The 23,424-nt window shown below is 38.6% G+C and overlaps 1 protein-coding gene across 1 annotated transcript; it reads right to left on the minus strand.

Moving 5' to 3' along the window:
- Positions 1-7,224: 7,224 nt before the first annotated feature.
- On the minus strand, positions 7,225-23,319 carry LOC107090951 (low-density lipoprotein receptor-related protein 1B-like). Its single transcript, XM_015384612.1, has 29 exons — positions 23,176-23,319; positions 21,860-22,111; positions 21,551-21,766; positions 21,223-21,468; positions 20,712-20,885; positions 20,373-20,639; positions 20,084-20,299; positions 19,763-19,930; positions 19,538-19,657; positions 18,349-18,516; positions 18,056-18,271; positions 17,750-17,979; positions 17,553-17,682; positions 16,673-16,866; positions 16,378-16,564; positions 14,989-15,198; positions 14,713-14,896; positions 14,430-14,631; positions 13,128-13,292; positions 12,796-13,026; positions 12,490-12,717; positions 12,231-12,365; positions 11,868-12,069; positions 11,668-11,793; positions 11,303-11,410; positions 8,643-8,879; positions 7,688-8,000; positions 7,445-7,538; positions 7,225-7,340 (listed from the first exon to the last, which is right to left on the minus strand). Exons 1-29 carry the CDS (start codon positions 23,243-23,245, stop codon positions 7,290-7,292), a joined length of 5,340 nt encoding a protein of 1,779 aa, XP_015240098.1. The 5' UTR covers positions 23,246-23,319; the 3' UTR covers positions 7,225-7,289.
- Positions 23,320-23,424: the final 105 nt, after the last annotated feature.

The following is a 23,424-nucleotide window of genomic DNA, read 5'->3' on the forward strand; positions in this document are numbered from 1 at the left end:
TTCCTGTTTTAGGACCTGGAGGACTTGCTGTCATCAATAGACACTTAAATCCTGCTCTGCTGGGAAAATTTTGTTATGCAGGACGATGATCTAAAGCATAGTAGCCAGTTAGTCTGAATTACCCAAATATGAAAGTCTGGTTTTGTTAGCTTTTCTTGCTTTAAATAAACAAGTTTAGATTTAATCTGAATTTCTTTTGAAGTATTTAAGTAGAATAAAAGACAGAAATCAAAAAGCTTTTCACCAACACATTGATGCTATTACATTATTCATTTACAAAGAGTCCCACAACCTTTCAGTATAATTTGTATTAAGCTTTAAAAAAAAAAAAAATTATTACAGAACAATACAGCTGAATTATAACTATACAGTGTAAAGGACTTCTGAACACAGCTACCTATTAACATAAAGTAATTCCTTAAAAAAATCAAGCAACCTCTTATATTTACCCATTCATTATTTAATCTCTTGTTAAATGAATTGCTTCTTCTACCTTGTTTTTATCGTGCTTATCTTTTGTGTGTTTGCAAGTCTTAAAAGCCTTTTGGACCAGACAGGTTTGTAAATGAGAAGAGGTTCTTAAACTGGTAAAATAAAAAAATAAAAAAGATTTTATAACGTCTATTGAGTGGAAACATGGATCCCTCATGATAATTCTGTGACCTGCTTACTGGTTTGTATCTGATCCCAACCTTGGCTACAGCTTTTTTTCTCTTGTTGAGGAGATGTGTTTAAAAGTATTATTGACACTTCTGCTGCAGACAGTAAAAAAAAGGAATGAATGATTAAAACCAAGGAACTAAACTGGTTCCACATCTAAACAAACTCTAGTTAAACACTTTTAGACAATGGACATGGATGTAACATGTATGTCAGTGATCACATGACTTGTTGGAAGAGTAAGTATTGTATTCATTTTAACAAGTTTGTTTTAAATAAAGCATTATAATAGAAGAAAACATAAAATCTGACCTAATCAAACCTCCAACTCACAATAGCAGTGCAGCATGGTTAGCTGTAACAGAAAGTTCAAAAGTCGCCTAAAACAAACATGAGTCACGTTTTAAATCCATGTAATGATTTTGATTCAGTGCTAAACGATTCAGCAAGTAGAGAGCTAATGAGTGTTGGGAGTAGCTAAAGAAAAAAACGTCACATTAGTAATAAACATAACAGTTTTTCATGCAGCGAGTCCTAATTTCCCTATCCCCGCAGAGTTTTGAAAAGCTTAAAGGTACAGTATTGTGGAATTTTGCAAATTTTTAAAAGACCAGCCCGCTCCACTTAAAAAAAAAAGCACAACCCTATACTCACGCCTGAGAGGAAGCGCCTGTTAAATGTGTGCAAGAGCATTACATTTTTCCTCGTGCACGCTCTTTTTAAAAGTTGCTGTTTGCATCGCTCATACAAGCTTACTTTTCAAAAGAAAATTAGCTATTTTTCCACTATGTCAGTCTCACCACCAGTAAGTGAAAATTGGGACGAGCACGTAGGACAGCCTTACGTAAACATGCGGTATCTTGATTGACAATTCAGGATTATTTTGATCATCCACTATACCTTTAAGTCAATTATGCAGTTTTATGTATTATTACTATTAGAATGATGCCAAATTCCCCCCATAAAAAGAGCTTCCTTTTGTTTTCTGTACCATTTCACAAAGGTAAATGCAGAAGGTAGCTTTAGTTTATCAACGATAATAAAGAACATGTTCACAAACTGCCTTGCAGCCTTTGGCTTGTCTATAGTAGTAGTTGTCACTGGAGACATAGGACCAATTAACTAGATTTTCATTCACTTTGGTGGTAATAATTATAGAAGTAAGAAGATAATCATATTAGAATAAAATGACAGTGTCTTTTTGTTAGCACACTATATCCTTTTTACAAAAAGAAAATCAGGCCTGTCAAGATATTTGATTTAAAAAAAAAAAAAGTCCCTAAACTCTCTGTTTTTGGCTTCTGGCTTTTGAAGTCAATCAGTAACCATGGTAAATTATCAACATGTTAATATTGATCAAAATAAGTATTTTCTGTAGTAAGGCAGCCATATAAAATTTAATTTTGAGATAAATCTTCAGGTACAAACCTTATTCACTGTATTTACTTTTATTTGCAAATAATCTGAAGATGAGAACTAAGAGTAAACAGAGTCAACACCCATCGAAGCTTTACCATACCAAAGAGCAAAGCCACTGTAACTCAGCTCTGGAATAAAAGAAAGATCACAGAAAAAGCACCTTAAAAAGGCTAAATGTAAAACTGGCCATTTCTCCAGCCAGCTTAAGTAACAACTGTCAGGCATCGGTCACTCCTTACCTGGAACAGGTAGATCTGGTTCAGGGGCTGAGAGATTATCAGCCAACATGCTGATAAATACCATTAGGATCTAAGCTTAATAACAGCATTGATATGAGTCTATAATTTTAGAGACACAATTCAAAGATGATTAAGGTTTAAGCTGGAATTTGATGAAAATAGGCTAACCAGTGTGCTAACTGCTATCAAACTTTCTAAGGCTGATTTAAACATGAAAACATCCTTTCTTTAGTTATGTCAAAGAAATGTATTTCGCCAAAGTAATTTTGTTGTAGCTAAAGCTAAGTTGAAAAGACTTTGGAGCAATCCACATCTGAAAACTAATGTATTAACCTGCATGACTGAATGCATACCTCAGGATACTGAACATGCATTAGGCCAGACATTTGCTTGAACAGGCTCTAGCATGAGGTGAAGCCTGGAGCGGATCATGTATGACACAATGCATGATCCTGAGCACAGATGTTTGTAACAGGCCTAGCAAACCTCAGGAACATTAAATGCTACGTTTCAAACTGAGTTGCAAACACATATTTTTGTTACATTAGCCTTTGCATAAAATTAATGTTATTCTTGTAAATGTTACTTTGAAAAATAAAGTTATTTTATGTCCGATAAGTTATTACAAAATCCCTGCCACCTCACCTAATGAATTATAAATGCAGGAGATTGCACAGAGCTGTAATTATATAAAGAAATATTTTTGTTATATCTTTTTGCACTGCTTTATTCATTTACATACATTCCCCTAAATCTGCTGAGTGAGACAAATGTTAGCATAAAGCACAAAGTGAATACAAGTTCAGTCTTACTCAGCAGTGCAACAATTGCACCTATCTTAGATAATTGTTTTCCATGCATTGCCCGCTGCAGTGCCCTTCAGTCCACTGGTGGTTTTTGCCTACAGACTCCTCAATCAAATGTGATCTTGATAAGAGCCGCTTCCTGCAGAGTGTTCCTCGTTCATGGAATAAGCATCCTTTTCTTTTTAAGGTGCCAGACTGAAAGTCTCTAACACAAAACATTTGTTTACCAGGTCTTTTCTCAATTTTAGCTCTTATTTCCATGTTCATCAATGTATTTACATATGTTCAATATGCTGAAACACAGGAAAGTTTACGTTTAGGAAATAGCCTCATAGAGACCAATAAACTTAAAGCAGGAATAATGAGGATCTAATCAGATCATTCAAATCCTTACAAGAGTTTTGACGAGCGGGTCTGGGATTTTGTGAAGCTGTCTAAAGTTCTCTTTTCAGAGAAAATATATTTAGCAAATTTATTTGGCTTAATTTCAGCCTGGCAACTTGGAAAGGATACTAAGGCCAAAACAGAGATAAGTGCTGATATAAAGGAAGCTTCTGATATGTGGTTCATTTAGCATAGAAGTAATATGGTTACCCACTATCTGTTGCATTACTGGACGTATAGACACAGCCGCCTTCATGAAGTTGAACAAAAATACAGTTGCTCACATGTGTACAACATGTTTTGAGTTTTATGATATAGATCTTCATATATTTGTACAAATTTTTTGTAGTTCTTTCGAAGGCTGTAGTCCCGGTTCTGAATCCTGCTCAAGGCTGATCTCTGTCCAAAGATCCTTTTTCTACCTGCAGTAGCATTTTTGCACAGCAAATTGGCTGTGCAAAATGTAAAGGAAAAGGACGTAGGTGCTGCAATTTCCTTAATTCAGAATCAGCCACTGCCAGAATCTGTGGTGGAATCATAGATGGACACTGCAAATTGTTTAAGGTCTAGTGAGAAGTCCCCAGTTTGATACGTCATTTTTTTGTCTTGATCCCCAATCAGAGGAAAGCAGTCGACCACCAGGGGTCTGTTTCACGAAGCAGGTTTACTGAAAACTCTAAGTTTTCTAAACCTGAAATATGGGAAACTGAGTTTTCTGTTTCACAAAGAATGAAACAGAAGTTAGTTTAGTCACCATAGTAACATAAAAGACATCAAACTGAAAAACCCCATGAGAAGATGAGGTTCCATCTATTATGTTTTTATGCTTCATCTTCACCTGCTGCATTCAAGAAACAATCCCATATTATTACAGTAACAAGCCATTTTTATATGTACTATTTTTATCGAATATGTATTTCTGATATCTGAAAAAAAGTTCCCAACCTTAGGCTAGATTCATTTGGAGCTGCGGATTAGAATAAGAGTTTGTTAACCCTGCTTAGTCAAACGGACCATGGAACCTCGAGCCCCTCCATGTGTCAACAAAAAACATGAATACCCAAACTACAAATACCTGCTTTAATAATATTAGCTTCAAGAATATGGGATAACCACAGTAATGCAGAAAAACTGCCTGGTGTTATTAAAGCGTTTTGGCTACCTTATCCCCTCAGCTGAGTCGGGTTACCTTCAGGCACCACTACATAGGTCCAATAAACGTTACAATCACGTGTAAAGTGCAAACACTGCATAGTGTACAGTATTTACACTGCATTAAACATGGTCAACACAATACACAAGTGTTTTGAAACGGTTATAGTTGGAAAACCACAATCAAAAACAAAATGAACAAAGTAGTAATTTGTGAAAACCTCACATCTTTTATTTAAATCTAATCTTTGTGTGACTGAACTCCACTAATGGGAAATATCTGTATTATTTTATACCGAAAAAGGAATTAAAATGTCACTTATGAAATATTTGTAACAGGCTTCTTAAAACTGGTGCTTATGAGGGCAGCACAGAAACAAGGGCTTTCAGCCAAATTTTCAGAGAGGTGACAAACAACTTTTAGAGATCAGATTAAATGTCTAAGACAAACTTTGCATCAGTTTGAACCTTTTACATCAGTAAACAAGTACTGAAAAGTAATTAGAGGAAATGAGATTCATAAGGTTATCCAAGCAACAGCTGGAGATTGTTAATCAACTGAATAGTTTAGTCGCAGAATATTAAGTTGCCCGGCCCTACTTCAGGGTGGCCGGCTGCTGGCGGAGCCCTCGGACTCGTCCCCGGGGCGCCGGCATGGCGGTGGCTGGGTGGCTTCTTCGGGGCCGTCTCTCATCCTCCCTTGGTGGGGGTCTGATTTCCGGGGCTGGCCCCTCCTTGGTGCCTTCGCTCTTGGGGTCCCTTTGGGCGCCTGGGGCTTTGGGTCTCCCGGCACTGGACTCGGTGGCTCCAGGTACTCAGAGATTCACTTCCATAAAGAAACCCCACATTCATATCTTCAGGTAACAGAGTACATGTCAGACATTACTTTAGCGATAGTTTCAAGGTGTTGATTTATTGTATTTCTCGTGTCTGTCTCGTGTATGTCTTTTGGTTGTGCTGTTCTTTTTTTCATCTCGTTACAGGTGATGAAGCAGACTGAAAATGTTTTGTCATTGACTCCCATCTCTTCTTTCATTTCTCTATTTTTTTCTTTTCTTCCATTTTTCTGCTCTATTTACATTGCAGTGTCCATATAAACTGTAAAACTCCCTGCACAATTATAATACAGCAATTTATATGCATGAAACAAGTGGAGCAATTTGGCAATTGCCATACAGCTACACTTGTGAAAGTAAAATCTGTTGGGCTATTTTTGGCATCAAGACAATTATTCTTATTGCCACATTGCCAGACAGGACACCTTTAAAGCTACAGTGTGTAATTTTTAGCGACATCTAACGTCCAGACTGCAGACCGCAGACTGCAACATGAACATCTCCCCCCCACCAGTACGGCGAACGTTACGGGACAAAATGTCTTCCACGACGTCCGCATCACCTACCTTCTCAAGTGATGAGGTTTGTTTACATAGATAATTTTACAGATAGTATTCTCAGGCATAATACTACCATCTATTGTTCAGTACCGTCTCAGTTCATCTCTCTCAATTTGCAGTAGTTACTTTCGAGCGTAATGGGCGATCTCGCAATCGCTAGTTTGTTGGCTCTGCGCTGCCGTAGCGCAAAGATGTCTGCCTCCATGGCTGCGAGACCCTAAGGCAACGCAAATATTAAGGTTAAGAGGCTGAGCTCGTAGATGATAAATAACATAGTTATGTATAATATATTACATTTCTGACTGCATATCCCTGTAATTATTACACACTGTAGCTTTAAAAAAAAAAAAATAGAATTTTCAGTAAAAAGTTATGAGGCCATTTAAACACTTGGCCCTGGTCAAACAGTCCATTTAAAGAAGGGGTGTTCAAGTCCGGTCCTTAACAGCAACTATCCGGCAACTTTTTGATTCAACCCATTTTTAACACCGAATCAAATGATTCAGCCTTTAGATGTATGTGTGTTAGAGAAAATATGTCCCTAAGAGTTGCAGGATGTAGCTCTGAGTACTGGACTTGAACAACCCTGATTTAAAAGAACTGCATGAGGGCAGATTTCTCTACTTAATCAGACATCCTCAAATATTATGGCCCTGAAATATTGGCTTCTGTCAGGCGACCCGTATTACAATAAAATATACAATGCAACAAAAGCTGTCATTTATACTTTAATCAGTATTAGAATATTTATCTCGATTCAGTGATTACAATTTTTGGAGCATAAGATGGTTAACACTTTCCCCCTGAAAGAAAACGCTAAAAAAAAAAGAAAAAAGCTCTTATATATAGAAGGGCTGGGCTGAAGGCCCATAGTGCAGTGTTATGTGAACAAGTTCCACATGTTTTAGAAGAAAGTGGAAAAAAGCCAGACTCAAAGCAGGTGGTTGGAAAAGGAGTTCCAGTACTCTGTCAGCCAAAGTATGGTGGTCCTCTATTAGATTGAGGAAACAAATCTCCTGGGTTTGTCATTTTATTTATATTTCATAATGATCAGAAAATGTAACTCTAAAACTAGATTCTACTTGTTCATACTTTTATTTTCCATACAACTTTCCCATTCCCGCTGTGCCCTCCACTTTGAAAGACACTGCTATAAATCAAACACTTTGCTTTGATAAGACATTTATTGCATACATATTTCATAACAAATCAATAGTTGTTTTAATTGCAGTTTCACTTAAATGATTGTAGGGGGTTTGTCACATCAACAGAGGACTCCAACTCCTGCAAAAGATAAAAACAAACAAGGCTAATTTCAGAAATTGCTTAAAGGAAAACCTTTAGGAATGCAGCAGAATCGGTCAGGATATGCCATGCATTAGTTTTACCTCCGAGTCAGATTCTTGTTCGCCAGAAAGAGCCATGTTGGCCATTAGCTTCTCTTTATCTGAAGATCTGCTTCTGAAGTACTCCCATCCTCTCCTGTAAAACAAACAGTCAGAATCTTTGAAATGTAACAAAATAATTTAACATGGGGCTTTGAATAAAATTGTACGATAAAAAAATGACACTATAAAGTGGCGTTACTGTGACTGATTGCAAATGCTGAACAAATGCCATCCATACATTACCTTTTGGTGAAGACAAATGCACCAAATACTACCGCAGAGACCAGACAGAAGGACACCAGAATGACTGCCGGGTGGCTCTCTCTTTTTGTATCCTGACAGAATTCTCCCTTATAACCCGGCAGACAATGGCAGCGAGTGGTTTCCCCCTTTGTGATGCAACTGCCATGGCCATTGCAGCGCTGGAGATCACACGATGCCAAGTCTTTATTAGGCAGAACAGAGTTCTTCTGCGTGTCGGGTTGGTGAGAGGAAGACTGCAGAGATTGGCCACCACCACCTTTGGTCCCTGATGAGGCCGAGTCAGAACCTGGACCTAAAGGTACACGTGTGAATCAAGTAAACTGGTTAATGAAAATATGAATCTAAAAGCAAATTGTACAAAGTAGTGGTTAGCCATGCATTTATAGTCCAAACTGACTTGGGAGGTTTATTTAACTGCATCTTCCCTTAAATCTTTGCACTGTAATTTTCACAGTCAAGAGTTTGATATTCCCATTTAAAAATAAAAATGCTTCTGTTCACCACTGCATTCTTCACCAATGTAAAGTTGTAGAGGACAGAGAGCTAGCATAGAGTAAAAATGTTGCTCAAACTAGAGTGAAAACATCTATCCTAATTCTGCCAGAATTTGGTTTTGTCTTAGGCCATTTGCCAATGTGACCAATAAAGCATAGGCTTGTCTGACTGGTTTTTAAAATCTCTGGATAGTGCTGATGTTTAAGTCTTTAGCTCATGTCTCAAACTGCTTTAAGGTGGTCAGCATTAAGATCAATTTAGTGATTTTTGTACAAAGGGCTACATTGCATAGGGTCATTTTATCAGCACGATCTTCTCTTGATGGCCCTTAAGGTCAAATAGTCATCTTAAAAGTTTCATTTTACCCAAGTTTATTGGTTAAAAGGACTTTCTTCCCTTACAAACCTGAAGTTTTAGGTCATTTTGGTCAAAAACTCACAGTTCCGTTCATCAGACTGGTCTGGACAATCAATGCTCCCATCACAGAACTTGTTGCTCTTAATGCATTTGCTGCCATCAAGGCAGGATTCCTTTCCATTGGGGCAGGAAGGAAGAGGGACGCAGGAAGTGTCGTTGACAACATAGAAGCCCCGTGCACACTTACAAGTCCGTCCTCCTGGATAGGGCAGGCAGAGGTGGACACATCCACCGTTCCCATTTGAGCAAAGGTTGTTTCCTGGAGGAAATGGACATTGTAGGGTTTTATTTACAGTGAGGCTGCAGTTAAAGGTGTATCACACAAGTCTTTGTCAATTGTGTACAAATATTTGTTGAAGCATGGGTGTCAGCTTTCATGCTTCCACAGCCTGGCCTTTCCAACTTTTAGATTGCAGGCCTTTGAGCAGTTATCAGAAAACTACAACTTTTGATAAAGCTTAAACATAAACATACAGCTTACAAGCCTGCATTATAGACAAGAGTCAGTACAGTTTGAGCATTTGGTTTGTTATGTTTTCACCACCTTTCACCAACTAGTGCAAAAAGACAGTTCTCCCAGTTCAAGCCCCTAGAGGTATCACATCACTTCATCTATTCAGTATAAACTGAAGCCACATAAGCCTTTTCACCCCAGTCGCAGTGTCCAGTAACACACCCAATGTTCAGTGCTATTCAGAAATTCTGTGAAAACCTGAGCATGCAGCTGGTATAAATTCCCATGTTGTGACTAACAGACTGGTCCTGCTGCTTGTTCTACGTAGATCAATGCTAAAAATATGCAGCAGCATTGCTTGTTGGCATTACAAAGCTAGGACAATTATTCTGTCACTTCTATGACAAAATGACAATTTGACAAGAGCAAAAGCAAACAGATTCATAGGGCAGCACAGTATGTGGAGAAGCTGTTGTAATAAGCCCAAGCTTTTACTACAGCACATCCATCCCTCCCATCTCCTGAAGTTTTAGCAGACAATCAATTCTATATGAAATATGCACAAAGGCAGTACGAGCCTTTGTTTTATTGGCATATAAAACAACCTAAACTTAAAATTGGTCAAACATACGATCCTCTTCCAGTCATTTGGTACAAAAACAAATTTGCCCTTTGCTTTCCAGTGAACACCCCTTCAGATAATCAGGCTTCATCCGTTTCTTTATTAGTTCCAAGGCTCGTCTAAAGCCCCAAGCCATTTCACTAATGCATTCTTCTAGGGAACTTTGGCTTAGCACTGCCTGCCGAGATAAACAGCAGCCCTCTGGCCATTTTGGATGTTTGTCATAAGTAGATCTGATATGTTTTATTGTTCCATTGTGCACTTTGTGATTAAATTGTCATTTTTAATTGAATGACTAATTTGGCTTTGTAAAAAAAAAAAAAAAAAAAAGAAAAGTCAAGCTTTTTGGTGTGCAAATTTCCAAAGTCTAACACTGAAAATGAAAACGTTGATATTAAGGCAAAAAAAAAAGTATGACGCTCCCATTTCATGTCAAAGCTGCCACCCTCAATCCCACATGGTTCCAGTCACCGTTCAGTTATAGTGGAAGCTCTTTTGGCATCAGGGCTTAACTGAAGGCTCCTTCAGGGGCCTTTAGCTTTTTCAGTACTCATTGTCATCTAACTGCAATAAACTTATGGAAGGCTCAGTTTCTGCTGTTCAACAACAAGGGTGTTTTATCCTTACCCTTCTTAGATGTAAATAACCCGTCAAGAGATCTAGTAACTTTAGTTTTAAATTAAGCTAATTGGTGACTTGTATTTTAGGACATGAACAAGAGCTCTCCTTAGTAATTAGCCATCTTAAAGTTTTAGGCTACCATCTTGTTTGATATAGCACAAAATGAAGCCATTTCCTGTTCGCCCCCGTCTCCCCAAGAGTTCGATGCAAGCGTTTCTGCAGAACATGGTCTTAGCTGAACAAACAGAATTTATAAAACAAATTTGGCAACAGCCACTTATTGCAGGTCGACATAGCGAGAGCCTGATATTAACCTAAACCTACTTGATCATTTATTGGTTTATACAGCTAGTGATGATCCTTTTATGATGCAATAATTAAGTTTATATTATATACATAAACCAAGGCTCCACTTGTAGTAAATAAACAGAAGGGTGATCTGTTTAATATCCTCAGTCCACATCTTAAATAGTCAAATTCCTAATTTGACTTTTGATGTTAGTGATTAAAATTACTACATATGGATGGAAAATATATTTTAATTTTGGTGTGGGATAGCTACATGTGCAAAATAAAATTAGAATTTTGCTGCAGCTAAGGCTCTTTGATCTCCAGTGTATTAATTTTGCCTCTAGAGTCAAACTCTAATGCTCTGATGAGGTCTAGAAAGCTGCAGGCAAAAGTCAATGCAGTTTAAAACTTGTTAAAATTAATTTTATGATATTCAAAGTGATCAGCGGATACATCAGATTCTGATGTAGGGAAAAACAATAAGGTGGCAATGTTCTGTTTGTTTAATCGTTTTATACTAAAGTGTTAAAGCATCTCATTCAATTAGTCATTTTATAACCGATTAGACATTCCAGTTTCCTTGTGCTGAACTGTTCAGTAATTAAACTTTAGAGGAGCAAAAATAAATTTGTGACTAGATTTACAAGCGCTGATGAAAAAAAGAACAAAGTTATACAAATGCAATAATACTCACCAGCCTGGGTTTCATTATTGTAAGATCGGATTTCCGTTATCCTGGTCTTTGACTCAAACCACAACTGTTTAGGCTGAAGTCCATCACTGAACCACAATTTACTGACATCTGAACAGGTAAGACAATGAGAAATCACTAACTGCAGTACCAGAAAAAAGTTGAACAGCATACTTGAACAAATTGTTTTAACTAATAAGAATTTCTATGTTTACTCTGTGATGCCATCTGCTGCTTGAGTTGAAACATTACAGGTGTATACATGATTTTACCAGATTAACCATTAACAGATGGTGTCAAAGATTTAGCTACTCTAACATTTAAGTACAGCATCTAGCTCTGTATGAAAGAAAAGCCATGTTTCTTACCTTTGTTCTGAGTGACCCAAACGAAAAGGGTCTCAATACGTGTAAAAGACACGAGCAGCTGGGGCCCCGTTTTGTATTCCTTGTAGTTCGATCCATCCACTCCAATAGATCCTATTACTCCTTCACCTGAGAAAAATAAGAGTCTTACCCAATATAGAAACAAAGGCAGGTAAATTACTAAAAAAGTTCCAACTGCCTACCTGTGTCCCCCCAATAGATTCTGGTTCCATCATTGGCAAAGGTCATTGAGATGGGGATGCTCGACTTCCTCCACAGCACTACTTTGTAACGGCCGTCCATCCATGCACAATGGATCTCAGTCTGGCTCTTTGACCCCATTATTACTATAGCAGAATAGCAGAGCCTGCCTGAGGAAGGATGGACGGTGATGGAGGAAACTCCCTAAAAGCAAAATTCCAATATCAGCATGACAAGTGAGCCAATTAAAGTTGTGCATTTTTATTATTGAAGGTATTGCATGAAACATTTAAAAAGCCAAGACTCAGCAGTGCAAAGATAACTGCAGATTTTATTGTTGAGCTATCAAAAAAATTTAACTTTACAATTAGAGGTCCTTGCTGCAGAGATGTGGTGTGGTCATCAAGACGTGAAGTCACGTGTATATCTGGTCTCTCCAGGCTGCTCCAGTAAAGGTTGGAAGTCACCCAGTCAACTGCCAAAGCAGTTATTGAATCATCCTTGAATGTAAAAATAAAAGTTTGACCACTAAGCTGCTCCAATAATTAAATCACAAACTGCAGTTTGATTGTCAAGGCTTAAATACAAAAAGACATTTCCTAAAAAAATAAAGTTAAAACATACCTGTAACTTTAGGATTTGCCCAGCAAGTAACAGCTCTGGTTTTGACTTTGAATTGCTGAATTTTAGCACGTCCACAGATCCATGTCTTAAATAAGAAACAAACACTGACAGATCTGGGATGGAAACGTCCAGATTCAGGGCCTCGGCTGGTCCTGGGAGATTAAAATCTCTTCCATTCGGCATTTTTTTAAGAGCGATTCCATCACGTCTCATAGAGCGCAGATATATCTAGATGCGTAAAGGAGTATTTTTTACTAAAGGTTGATAAATAAAATTCAAGAGCACATTTTGTCTGACTTGATTTACCTGAAACATTTTGTTACGGGACAGAAGCAGGACAAAAGATGACTCTTTTGGTAGAGTGCAAGTGATTCCGTCCTGAGAAAGCAGCAGCCCCTTCGGACAGCGACAAACTGCAGCATTTACAGCTGTTCTACTGCTGGATTTTCCTACTGAGGGAGTCAAAAGGCAGAGACTGGAGCAGCGGAGCCGATCACAGGGGCTTGAAACAGCTGGCTGGGAGAGGGCATGCATAAGCTAAAAAGAAAGCATCAGTTTTGTAAAAAGCAACATTGCAAACATTAACCTTATGATCATCTTACAAATGTAGCCAAGAAAAAAAAAAAAAAGAAAAATACTTTCAGTCCAAATGGCTGCCCAGGTCTCTTAAGAAGAACCCTTTGATCCTTGCCAGTCTTCTTGTCAGCTGAACGAACTGTTCTTCTCTTGGTATCAGACCAGAACACACGGTCATTGAAAACCACCACAGAAAAAGGGCTCGGAGTCTCAGTCAACTGCAGGATCTAGTAGAAAAGGACCACCAATGGAATAAACAGCATTTCTAGAACAAATTATGTGGATTCAAATCTTAAGATTAATTATGAAATTGCAAGAATTGGCATTTTGCACCATTGGATCCCAACAACATTACATATATGGCTTTGCAGTGCTAAATGGGAGCTTAAGGCAAAAGCATTTAAGGTAATAAAAAAAATGCAACTGAGATATTGTTCAAAAGCTGCATCAAAGATTTAAAAACAAAAGTCACAAATCCCCAATGTCATCTAAATAACAGATAAAGTGTCAATCTAAAAATAAAAAAATGTCTGAAGCTATCAATTACTGTCATTCAGGCATGCTTAAGGAAAGCGTTTTCAGGAGGCTAGTGGGAACAAAGCTCAAAGCATTGAATTTGTTTTCAGGTGGGCCACCGTCTGTTACCATTTTCCATCCTTTTAAATGTCACTTTCCATCAATCCAATTCACTAAATGGGGATTAGATTAGGGTAAAATGCTGCCTTTCATTGCCACAGCAAAACAGGAACTTTTGTTTCACTGAAGGAAAACACCAGGCATTATGACAGCAACCCAGCAGCAACGGTTCAATATAAAGTTTGCTCATGCAGTTCAGTCCTACCAAGGTCTGAGCTTTTACCATCTGGAGGTCCTGCCAGTGCAAATACTTGATTGACAATATTGAATGTTTTTTTTTTTCCTTTTTAAAAAAAAACTGGCCTTAGATTTTGTGTACGGTAGTTGGTGAACAGCCATTTAAGGTTTTCATTGTGATTTAATTGCCTGCTCAAAAGTTCACCTCTTGCTCTCCTTTCTCTTTTTAGCATTCCTAACCTCTGGAAATTTAAAATTACATAATGCAACACTAATATGCATCTCAGTCTCAAAACAATAGTTTTTTTGAAGGCCTCTCATGTTAACCTTCGCTTGTTAATGATTTGAGGAAAAAAAAAAAAGAGGCAGAGCATGTTAATAGAATACATGACTATAATTTATTTTCTATATTAGAGCCCTAATGAAGCTCAAACTACTTTAGGGCTCAGCTAATTAGTAATCCTCCGTAGCAGATCCTCTTTGAAGGCCTCAAATTTTTTGTTGATTACTGAATGATTTGCCAAACAAAAAAGAAAAATGTCACCACCTACCTTTATGTCTTCCCCCTCCAGCGAGGCTGAACCTATGCAGCGCAGCTTCTCATCAGCCCAGTAAACCCTGCTGTCCAGGAAGTCATAGGCCAGACTGACTGGCCAGCTCAAGTCCTGGCTCACCAGCACTTTCCTTTGTGAACCGTCCATCCCAGAACTCTCGATCTGAGGGATGCTGCCAATCTCAGACCACAGCATCAACCTAAAAGGAAATTAAACCGTTCAGAAACATTTGCTTTCAGCAAAATCTTTACCAAACTGGCAGATCTGAAAAACATCTTACCCCCTGTCTGGTATCAGGACTAGTGAGCTTGGCTGCTCCAGGTTTTCACCAAGAACTACAGTATAGTCCTGTGATTTCACTGTGGAGCTGCTGAGATTCATTGCCAAAATCTGCCCAACCAGTCCGTCTATCCAGTACAGATTCTTACCAACCCAGTCCACTGCAATCGAGTCAGACTTCACTCCTTTAGAATTTGGGATATATATATTTAAAAAAAAGTTAATCAAATTTACATTTTCAGCTAAAAAGGAAAAAAAAGGCTTCTATGGAACCTACCTTTGGTCAAAGTCCCTTTGTTTTTAGTTTTCATGTCAGCCCAGCGGATGCTCTGATGATCAGGGCTCAGCCAGTAGACTTTCTGCTGTGCCCAGTGGTAATCCAGAGTGAAGACTGGTCGAACAGCAGAGGAGAGAAGCTGCAGCTCACCGCTCTGGACTCCAAGGATTAACATCTCAGACTGCACTGATGCCAAAAGCAGAGGCTCATCTACAGAAATTGAGAAGTTTACTAGCTTACAAGGGAAAAAAAAAAAAAGTTTTATGCTATTGCAGGAATACAGAAAATATCAAATTAGGCCAATGGTAGAGTATGTACAGAGAAACAGATATAAATGTTTAAAAATTAAGTTTCAACATCCAGTCCATCGCAGGTCAACAGACAAAAAAAAAAAAAAAAAAAAAAACCCTTTCATGCACATACTCGCACCTAAGGAGGATTTAGAGAAGCCAGTTAACTTAACAGTCATGTTTTTGGACTGTGGGAGGAAGCCAGANGTCTTTGGATCTGGAGGACTTATGTCTGCATTTGCACAAGCCAAGGCCCGTAAGCAGCAATTCTGGAAGCAGTATAGGACCCCAATCATTTCACTACACTTACTATAACTACTTTATATTTTGTACAAAGTTTATATTGGGTTTTTAAAGTAATTTACGGGTTTTTTTTTATTTTATTATACATTTATTTTGATTTATTAGTTTATTCTTTAGTTTTATTCTTTTATATTTTCCAAAATAACAAGGTTGTTCATGTTTAGAACATTTGGAATAAAAAAAAAGGTTTTATTTAATAAATTTTTCATTGGTGTCAGATTATTTATAGCCTAACATAATGGTGATGAACACTTGTCAGTAAGGCCCCCTAGGATTTTTTGCTTGGGGCCCCCACAGACTCTAGAATCGCCTCTGCCCAGAGTGAACCCACACACAGGGAGAACATGCAAACTCCATGCAAAAAGACCCCAGGCCACGAATCGAACCCAGAACCTTCTTGCTGCAAGGCAGCAGTGCTACCCACTGTACAGCCCCATTAATTTCAACAATACTTTATTAATTTCCCTGTTGATTAATAAATGTGTTATAAACTCCTCAAAGATTACAATTTTCAACTTAAAACATTTTAAGAGCAGCATCTAATGTAGCTTATTTTCACCAAAGGGATACAATTGATATTTGAACAATTATATTGTGCAAGGACAATTTATCCATTTAAACCCCCTGCCACCAAAAAACCACTAACTATTGTATTATAAAGTGCAACTCTTTGGTTCAATTTAAATTTTAAAGCTGCACTTTCCTGCAACCAGTCACGCTGACATTATGTGTCCATTACAGAAGGAACTATTCTTTCTCAATAGGCAGATTGAAATATATGATCCGACTCCAGTACCTTTCGTCTTGCAGCTTTTCTTATCTGGCTCAAGGTAGAAGCCAGGGTGGCATACACAGTTGTAGGATCCCCAGGTATTCTGGCAGATGTGTTTACAAGAAGTAGCTGGTGTTGAAGTGCACTCATCTACATCCACACAGGACCTGGAGCTGGACTGCAGCCTAAAACCTGCACCGCAGTAACATCTCTGATGTAGGACAAAAGATAACCAAGAATGTTCATTAGAGCTACTGCTTTGATCATTTAAAAAAAAACAAAAAAGTGGACTGGAATTCCAGACTAGTCATTTACTGACCGCTCCATTAGGGGTGCTGACACAGCTGTGATCACAGCTAGGAGCTGAAGGACTAGAGCAGTTTTTTTGAGCACATCCTCTGCCCTCATCTGAGCCATCAGCACAGTTGGTGATGCCATTACATACAAGCCTGGTGTCAAGACACTCTTTGCTGCCACACTGGTAAAGGTGATAAGGGCATTTCCTTTGGGTACCTTTGAAAGAAAATTCAGAATTTGATTACACCGAAGGAATTGCAGAAATACTCGAGAAAGACAATACAGGTTGCAGGTTTAGTGTGGCAACATGCAAAAAAAAAAAAAAAAAAGCCACGTTATCCTTAGGACGAAAAGCCTTTTAAACATGTGTTCTGCTGTGTTTTAGTTCAACACAATGAGTTTATAGCACAAGTGACTTTGGCTCATTTTGCAAGAAATGCTTGTTTTATATAGGCGGTCTTGGTACCAAAAGAAAAAATTAAGTATTGATAAACCTCTAAAGTCCAAAACTCAGCTGTATTACGATCAACTTTTTAGGACAAACCTTTTGAAAAGTCGTTAAATTCACCCGCTGTGATGAATGTTTATTTCATTGTGTGTAATTATATTTCTAGTTATTCAATTGTTTTTTTTTTCTGTGCAGTGCTCTTTGACAGTCTGAAATTGCATAAAAAATGCAAACTTTGCTTATTATGTATAGAGACATCTGAAAACTTAAAGGAACTGAATTGATGGAAAACAAAAGACAAAAAAGTACTCCAGTGACATGGGGAATTGAAGATATTGGTGCTAAGGGGATTTTACAATTATACAATCTCCTTTCAAACACAAGGGAGTTCCATTTAATATCACTTGATTAAACAATGAGGTGGAATCTGTTTTTTAAGAACATTGATGCTCACATTTATCTTCATCCATTCCATTGTTGCAGTCTTCCTTCCCATCACACCTCCAGGACTGAGGAATACACAGATCGCCATCTTCACACTGAAACTGGTACTTCCTGCATTTCATTGGAGGGTTGTTGCAGTTCTAGAAAGAGATTAATAAAATTACCAAATATTCTCTCTGCACTAAAGAGCCATTGCATTCTCCTCACCTTCTCATCCGAGCCATCTTTACAGTCTTCTTCTCCATCGCATAGCCACTCTTTCTGCAGGCATTCATGGCTATGTGGGCACCGAAGCTGCGCAGGGCAACGAGGGGCTTTAACACAGCCCACCTCATCTGAATGGTCACGGCAGTCAGGATAACCATCACATTTAAAAGCCTCAGAAATACACTCTCCGCTCTCACAGCGATGCTGGCCAGATGCACAGACTGACAAACCTACAACAAGGTGTAAACCAATGAGTTTAAATTTTGTGCAGGAAGCAAGTAAAGATCGTAGCTAAACGTCACCCACCACATTTGTCTTCATCTGAACCATCAGCACAGTCTTTTTCCCCATCACAAAGGAAGGTAGTTGGAACGCAGCGGGTCTTATTGTCACAGAGGTGTTCGCAGCTCTCACTTGGTTTTGAACAGTCGATTTCATCTGAACGGTCCTGACAGTCATTCTGTCCGTCACATATCTGCTCTTGTTGGATACATTTACTGCCATGGGAACACTGGAACTGCCCTGGAATAAAAAAGAAAATTAAACATGGATTAAAATCTACTTTAAGTGTTGGAAATTCCTATAAACTAAAAACAAACCTGGCTTGCATCGCTTTTCACATTCCTCCTCATCAGACCCATCCAGGCAGTCCCGCTCACCATCACAAACATGGCTGTACATGATGCACTGCAGGCCGTTTTTACACAGCTTGAAACCTGTACGGCACTTTAGAGGCTCTGGTCTTGCGTTTGGTGCTTTATGAGAGGCTATAAAGGGTAAAGTACATGTATATTAGAAGTGTCATTTGCAAATTTGTAATTTGGGGCAGGGGTCTTGTAAAGATTTACTTTCATTAAGGTGTGCAAAACATAAGTGAATCATTTTGTGACAAGACCAGTTTAGATAGTCGATGTCAATGGTAATTTTTTAAACAATTGCTTAAACAAGATTTGTTGGCACTACCAATACTTATAGGAAATATCTTAATGTGTGGACTCATGTATTCAAGTTATTCAGAAATGAGACTACAAAAAAAAAAAAATTTTGTCCCACACTGAAAATTTTGCAGTTTGTTAAACCCTTACTGTGGCTTTTGGGAAAGCATTTTGCTTTGTCTAATTAGATCAAGCTTTAATTTTTTACCTGGTTTAGGGGAAAAAAAAAAGTCATGCTGATCTTTTAAGCAACAAACACTTAAGCTGGCCCTGGCAAAAAATAAATAAAAAATTAAAAAATAAATAAAAAGGATAAATCTTTGAAAAAACAACTTATGCCCAGTGGTAAGGCATCCATTTTTCTTTTACTTGCTTTTCATTCAAAGAGGAACCTTGGAAATTTTCAAAGCGTTAAAAATTATTTTAGTGACCTGTTACACAAAAATTCTGGCTTCATACAACATGTTAAAAAAAAAAACCATCCCATGGACATCTCAGTCCTTTGACCATATATATTTTTTTTTAAAGACCGTAAAGTGAACTGAAAGGGCAAATAAGAGGATGTGGGTCTACAGAGACACTGCATAAAGAGGACAAGTCCTTTGTCTTATTCTTCCCCATCAGGCTAAATGTTAGACATTTTACCCTATATCAGAGGGCAGTTACACAAAGCAGTGATAGGTGTGCCAGTAGCTGCTTTAGTTTTACAATGTTGCTTTTAACATTTTCTATACAAAAAAGAAAAAAAAAATCTTAGGGGGTTAGATTCCATTTTAACAGCGATCAAGTCTATTATTTTTACAATAACTTTAAAATGTCCTGCATATTTCAGCTCACTATTTGTTTTTCTTACAGGAGGGAGTAATTTCTGATAGACACTGCTTCTCATCTGAACCATCTGGACAGTGGGCACGGCCATCGCACACTTGAGTCTTTGGGATGCACTTTCTCTGGTCCCTGCACAGGAAGTCGTCTAATTCAGAAAAGAAAAAGTCAGTGAACCAGTGAATTGTAAAAATGGACCTATATTACCAGGTCCATTTGCAGAACCAGCAGGTATTTTATAAAATGGACTTGCCTGGATTTTCACATTGAACTATGCACCCCTGCTCATCAAATCCATCAGGGCAATCCCTTTGCCCATCGCACAGTTGGTAGGGAGAGAGGCACAGAGATGAGCCCGGGCACAGAACTGAAGGAGTGATGCAAGGTGATGCAATATAGGGGGAATCTGTTGGATCAGGGTCTGTGGTAACAAGTAAAAAAACCGAAAACAAATTGGTATAGTTTCCAAGTTAGAGACCAGGTGAAACCAAGGCAGACTTGTAAAGGTCATTTTCCGTTATTAAACATTCCTATAAAACATTAATCTTGTAGAATTTTAACTCTACAAAGTTACCGCAGTTCAGTTCATCTGTTCCATCTGGGCAGTCTGGCTCTCCATCACAGAGAAACTTCTTTGGGATGCATCGTGTGCCATCAGCACAAAGGTGTTCGCAGCCCTTGGTTTGGTGCCAGCAGTCCACTTCGTCTGAGTGATCTCGACACTGTGGCTTCCCATCGCAGACCTCAGTCTCCGGGATGCACATCTTCCCATGGGCACACTGAAACTCTCCTAACAGTTGTGCACAGTCATAAGTGATTAAGTAGAATCGGATTCAAAGTTTGTTCTGACAAAACTGACAAACCTTCTTCGCAGGTTTCTTTGCATCCTTCTTCATCAGATCCATCCATACAGTCCATCTCTCCATCACAGATATGGCTGAATAAAACACACTCACTGCCATCCTTACATGCCCTTGAGCCCATGCGACATTTTAGGATATTTGGCTTTGATGGCACTGCAGTTACACTAGCACAGTCTGCCTCATCTGAGCCATCATAGCAGTGAGAGCGTCCATCACAAACCAAACTCCTAGCGACACAGCTCCTGCGATCCTTGCAGAGAAAGTCCGCTACAAAAGGAAGTTTTCCCGCATTAGTTGCTTTAAAAAGTGCTTCAAAATGAAAAATCATTCTTAACTCACTCTTGTCCGCACACTGTTTCACACAGTTCTCATCAGATCCATCAGGGCAGTCTCGAATACCATCGCATAACTGAGACGGGTTAATGCATACATTGGAATCAGGACACAAAACTGAAGGAAAACTGCAGAAGGGTTTGTTGGGGGATGACGATTCATTAGAACTTTCTGCAGCATCTAAAAATGTATACAAAAAGACCATCTTTAATCAAAAGGTTTCGGCTGGCTGATATCAATTCAATTCATTTATACAGTGCCAATTCCCAACATGTCATCTGTGATCAATCAATGCATTAATTGATCAAGGCATTAAAGTTTTAGATTATTGATGTATTTTAGTCTTGTAAAGTTTTCTTGACAGGAAACAATTTTAAAAGCTTCCTTTAAAAACAAGAGACCATTTTAATTGGAATTTTAGTCGGCCCGTTTTAATAAAACTGGAAAACATTTTTTGCACAATGTCAACATTACACAAAGTCTACCATTTCTGACATCTAAATATGTTCAGACTCACCACAGCCTTCCTCATCTGATCCATCAGTACAGTCTCTTTCCCCATCACAGACGTGGCTGAAGAGGACACATTCAGTTCCATCGTGACACATTCTGGATCCCATGCTACATTTTAGGGTATTTGTCTTAGTTGGAGGCTCCACTACCCAACAGTTAACTTCGTCTGAGCCATCATTGCACTGAGAGCGGCCATCACAAACTTGACTTTTAGGGACACAGCTTCGGCGATCTTTGCAGCGGAAATCCGCTTTAACAAAAAGAAAAACCCGTTTTAATAAAATTCATATTCAGACCCGCTTTAAGGATTTAAGGGAATTCAAACTACTTACAGCTGGAGGGACATCTTTTTACACAATTTTCATCAGAACCATCAGGACAATTTCTTCTTCCATCACAGATCTGTGATGCCTTAATGCAAATTGATGAGCCTGGACACATAACTGAAGGGCTGGTGCATGGTGGAGTAGTGGTAGGTGGACTAAGTTTGATGGGTTCAGGAGATTCATTCATATACTCATTTTTCACAGGAATTGGGGAATTGGTCCCTGTATAGAATGGTGTGACGTGCAAAAAAAAAAATAAATTGCATGAAACCTGGTTTCTTGGAGCATAAAACCAGAGTATGGATAGATACTCACCACAATCTGCTTCATCTGATCCATCCTGGCAGTCTTCCTCTCCATCACAAATGTGATTCAGTAGGACACATCTCAACCCATCTTTACAGGGTCTTGAGCCAAAGCGACATTTTAGGACTTTTGCTAGAGGTTTAGGAGCCATTTCTCCATTTGGACAGTTGGCCTCATCTGAGCCATCAATGCACTGAGAACGTCCGTCACAGACTTTGCTTTGAGGAATGCAGCCCCGACGGTCATTGCATCGGAAGTCAGCTGTGGAGAGAAAAGATTCAAGTTTCTTCGACTATATCCAGAATTAAAGTTTCTGCATCTACAACCAAAGTAGTATTTGGTCATCAGCTAACCTGCTATTCAGGCTAAAAAGAAAAAAACAAAAAACAAACAAAAAACCTCAAGTTCCCAAGGTTTGGATAGATTGCCTCCATCAATACTTTTGGGCAATAATTCTTCTGGTTGCTGCAACAGCTGGCAAGAATGTCCATTTTACATCTCATTTAAAACAGAGGTCTTAGACATGTCTGTGATTGTCCATAGAACATGATTGACTAACAATGCCCCATCCATTTATACAAACAAGGTCCTATGCCACATGCCAAGCTTTCATCCTTATGACTTGTGCACGTCTCCTAGGTAGGGCCGGCTCTAGGTTCTTCGGTGCCAAGTTTGAACTCTTCCCAAAAAGCAAATCCAGTTATTCAATAATTATTCATTTTAAAAGTTCAAATGTATTTATTTCTAGTTTTTACAGCACTAGTGGCTTGTTTTTATAGACAGTAGGCTGACAGGAAAGGGAGTAGGAGAAAGGGGGAGAGACATGCGGGAAATAACAGACCGGATTCGAACCCAGCGTCGAGGACTAAGGGCTTGGTACATGGGTAGTGTGCACTTTAAACAATTATAAGTTTAAAATATAAGTTCAAGGGGTATAATTGTTCTGCAGAAGACATGGCAATTAAAGAGACAGCCTGATGGTACCATTACAAAAACCTTAACACCTGCTTGTGTGCCCCTGCAAAACAAGTTCTTTCCCCTCGAAGTGTGAACAGTTAGACCACAAGTCGGAACAAATCTTTTACAATACAGAACGCATTCATGGCCACCATTTCAGGACATTCCTCAAAACCTAAAGGCGGGCCTGGCACTCCAGTGTTGCCGTTTGAACACTTTTTTCCTTCTTTCATTAATTTTGTCATTTTGGCTACAGCCCCCACCCAACAGGATTTTTCAAATAGGATCAACTCATAAATATTGAGTAACTTTGTTTATTATGGTGAAATATCTTTCTGAGTAGTTGTAAAAGGAGACAAACTACTTACAGGCAGAGGGACATGTGTTGAAACATTTCTCATCAAATCCATCAGGACAGTCTCTTATTCCATCACACATCTGGGTTGGTTTGATGCATAAAGTAGTATCTGGGCACAGAACTGAAGGGCTGGTGCATGGGGTCTCAGTGGGAGACTGATTCAAGCTCCCATTGTCTGGGGAAGCACTAGGTACAACCTCTGTAAAGTCAAAAAGGTAATTAAAGTTGGATACATTTTGCCAAATAAAATGAGTGAATG

The sequence above is a fragment of the Cyprinodon variegatus genome, unplaced genomic scaffold, assembly GCF_000732505.1.
Source record: "Cyprinodon variegatus isolate N-32 unplaced genomic scaffold, C_variegatus-1.0 Scaffold318, whole genome shotgun sequence".
In the NCBI taxonomy this organism is placed as follows: Eukaryota; Metazoa; Chordata; class Actinopteri; order Cyprinodontiformes; family Cyprinodontidae; genus Cyprinodon; species Cyprinodon variegatus.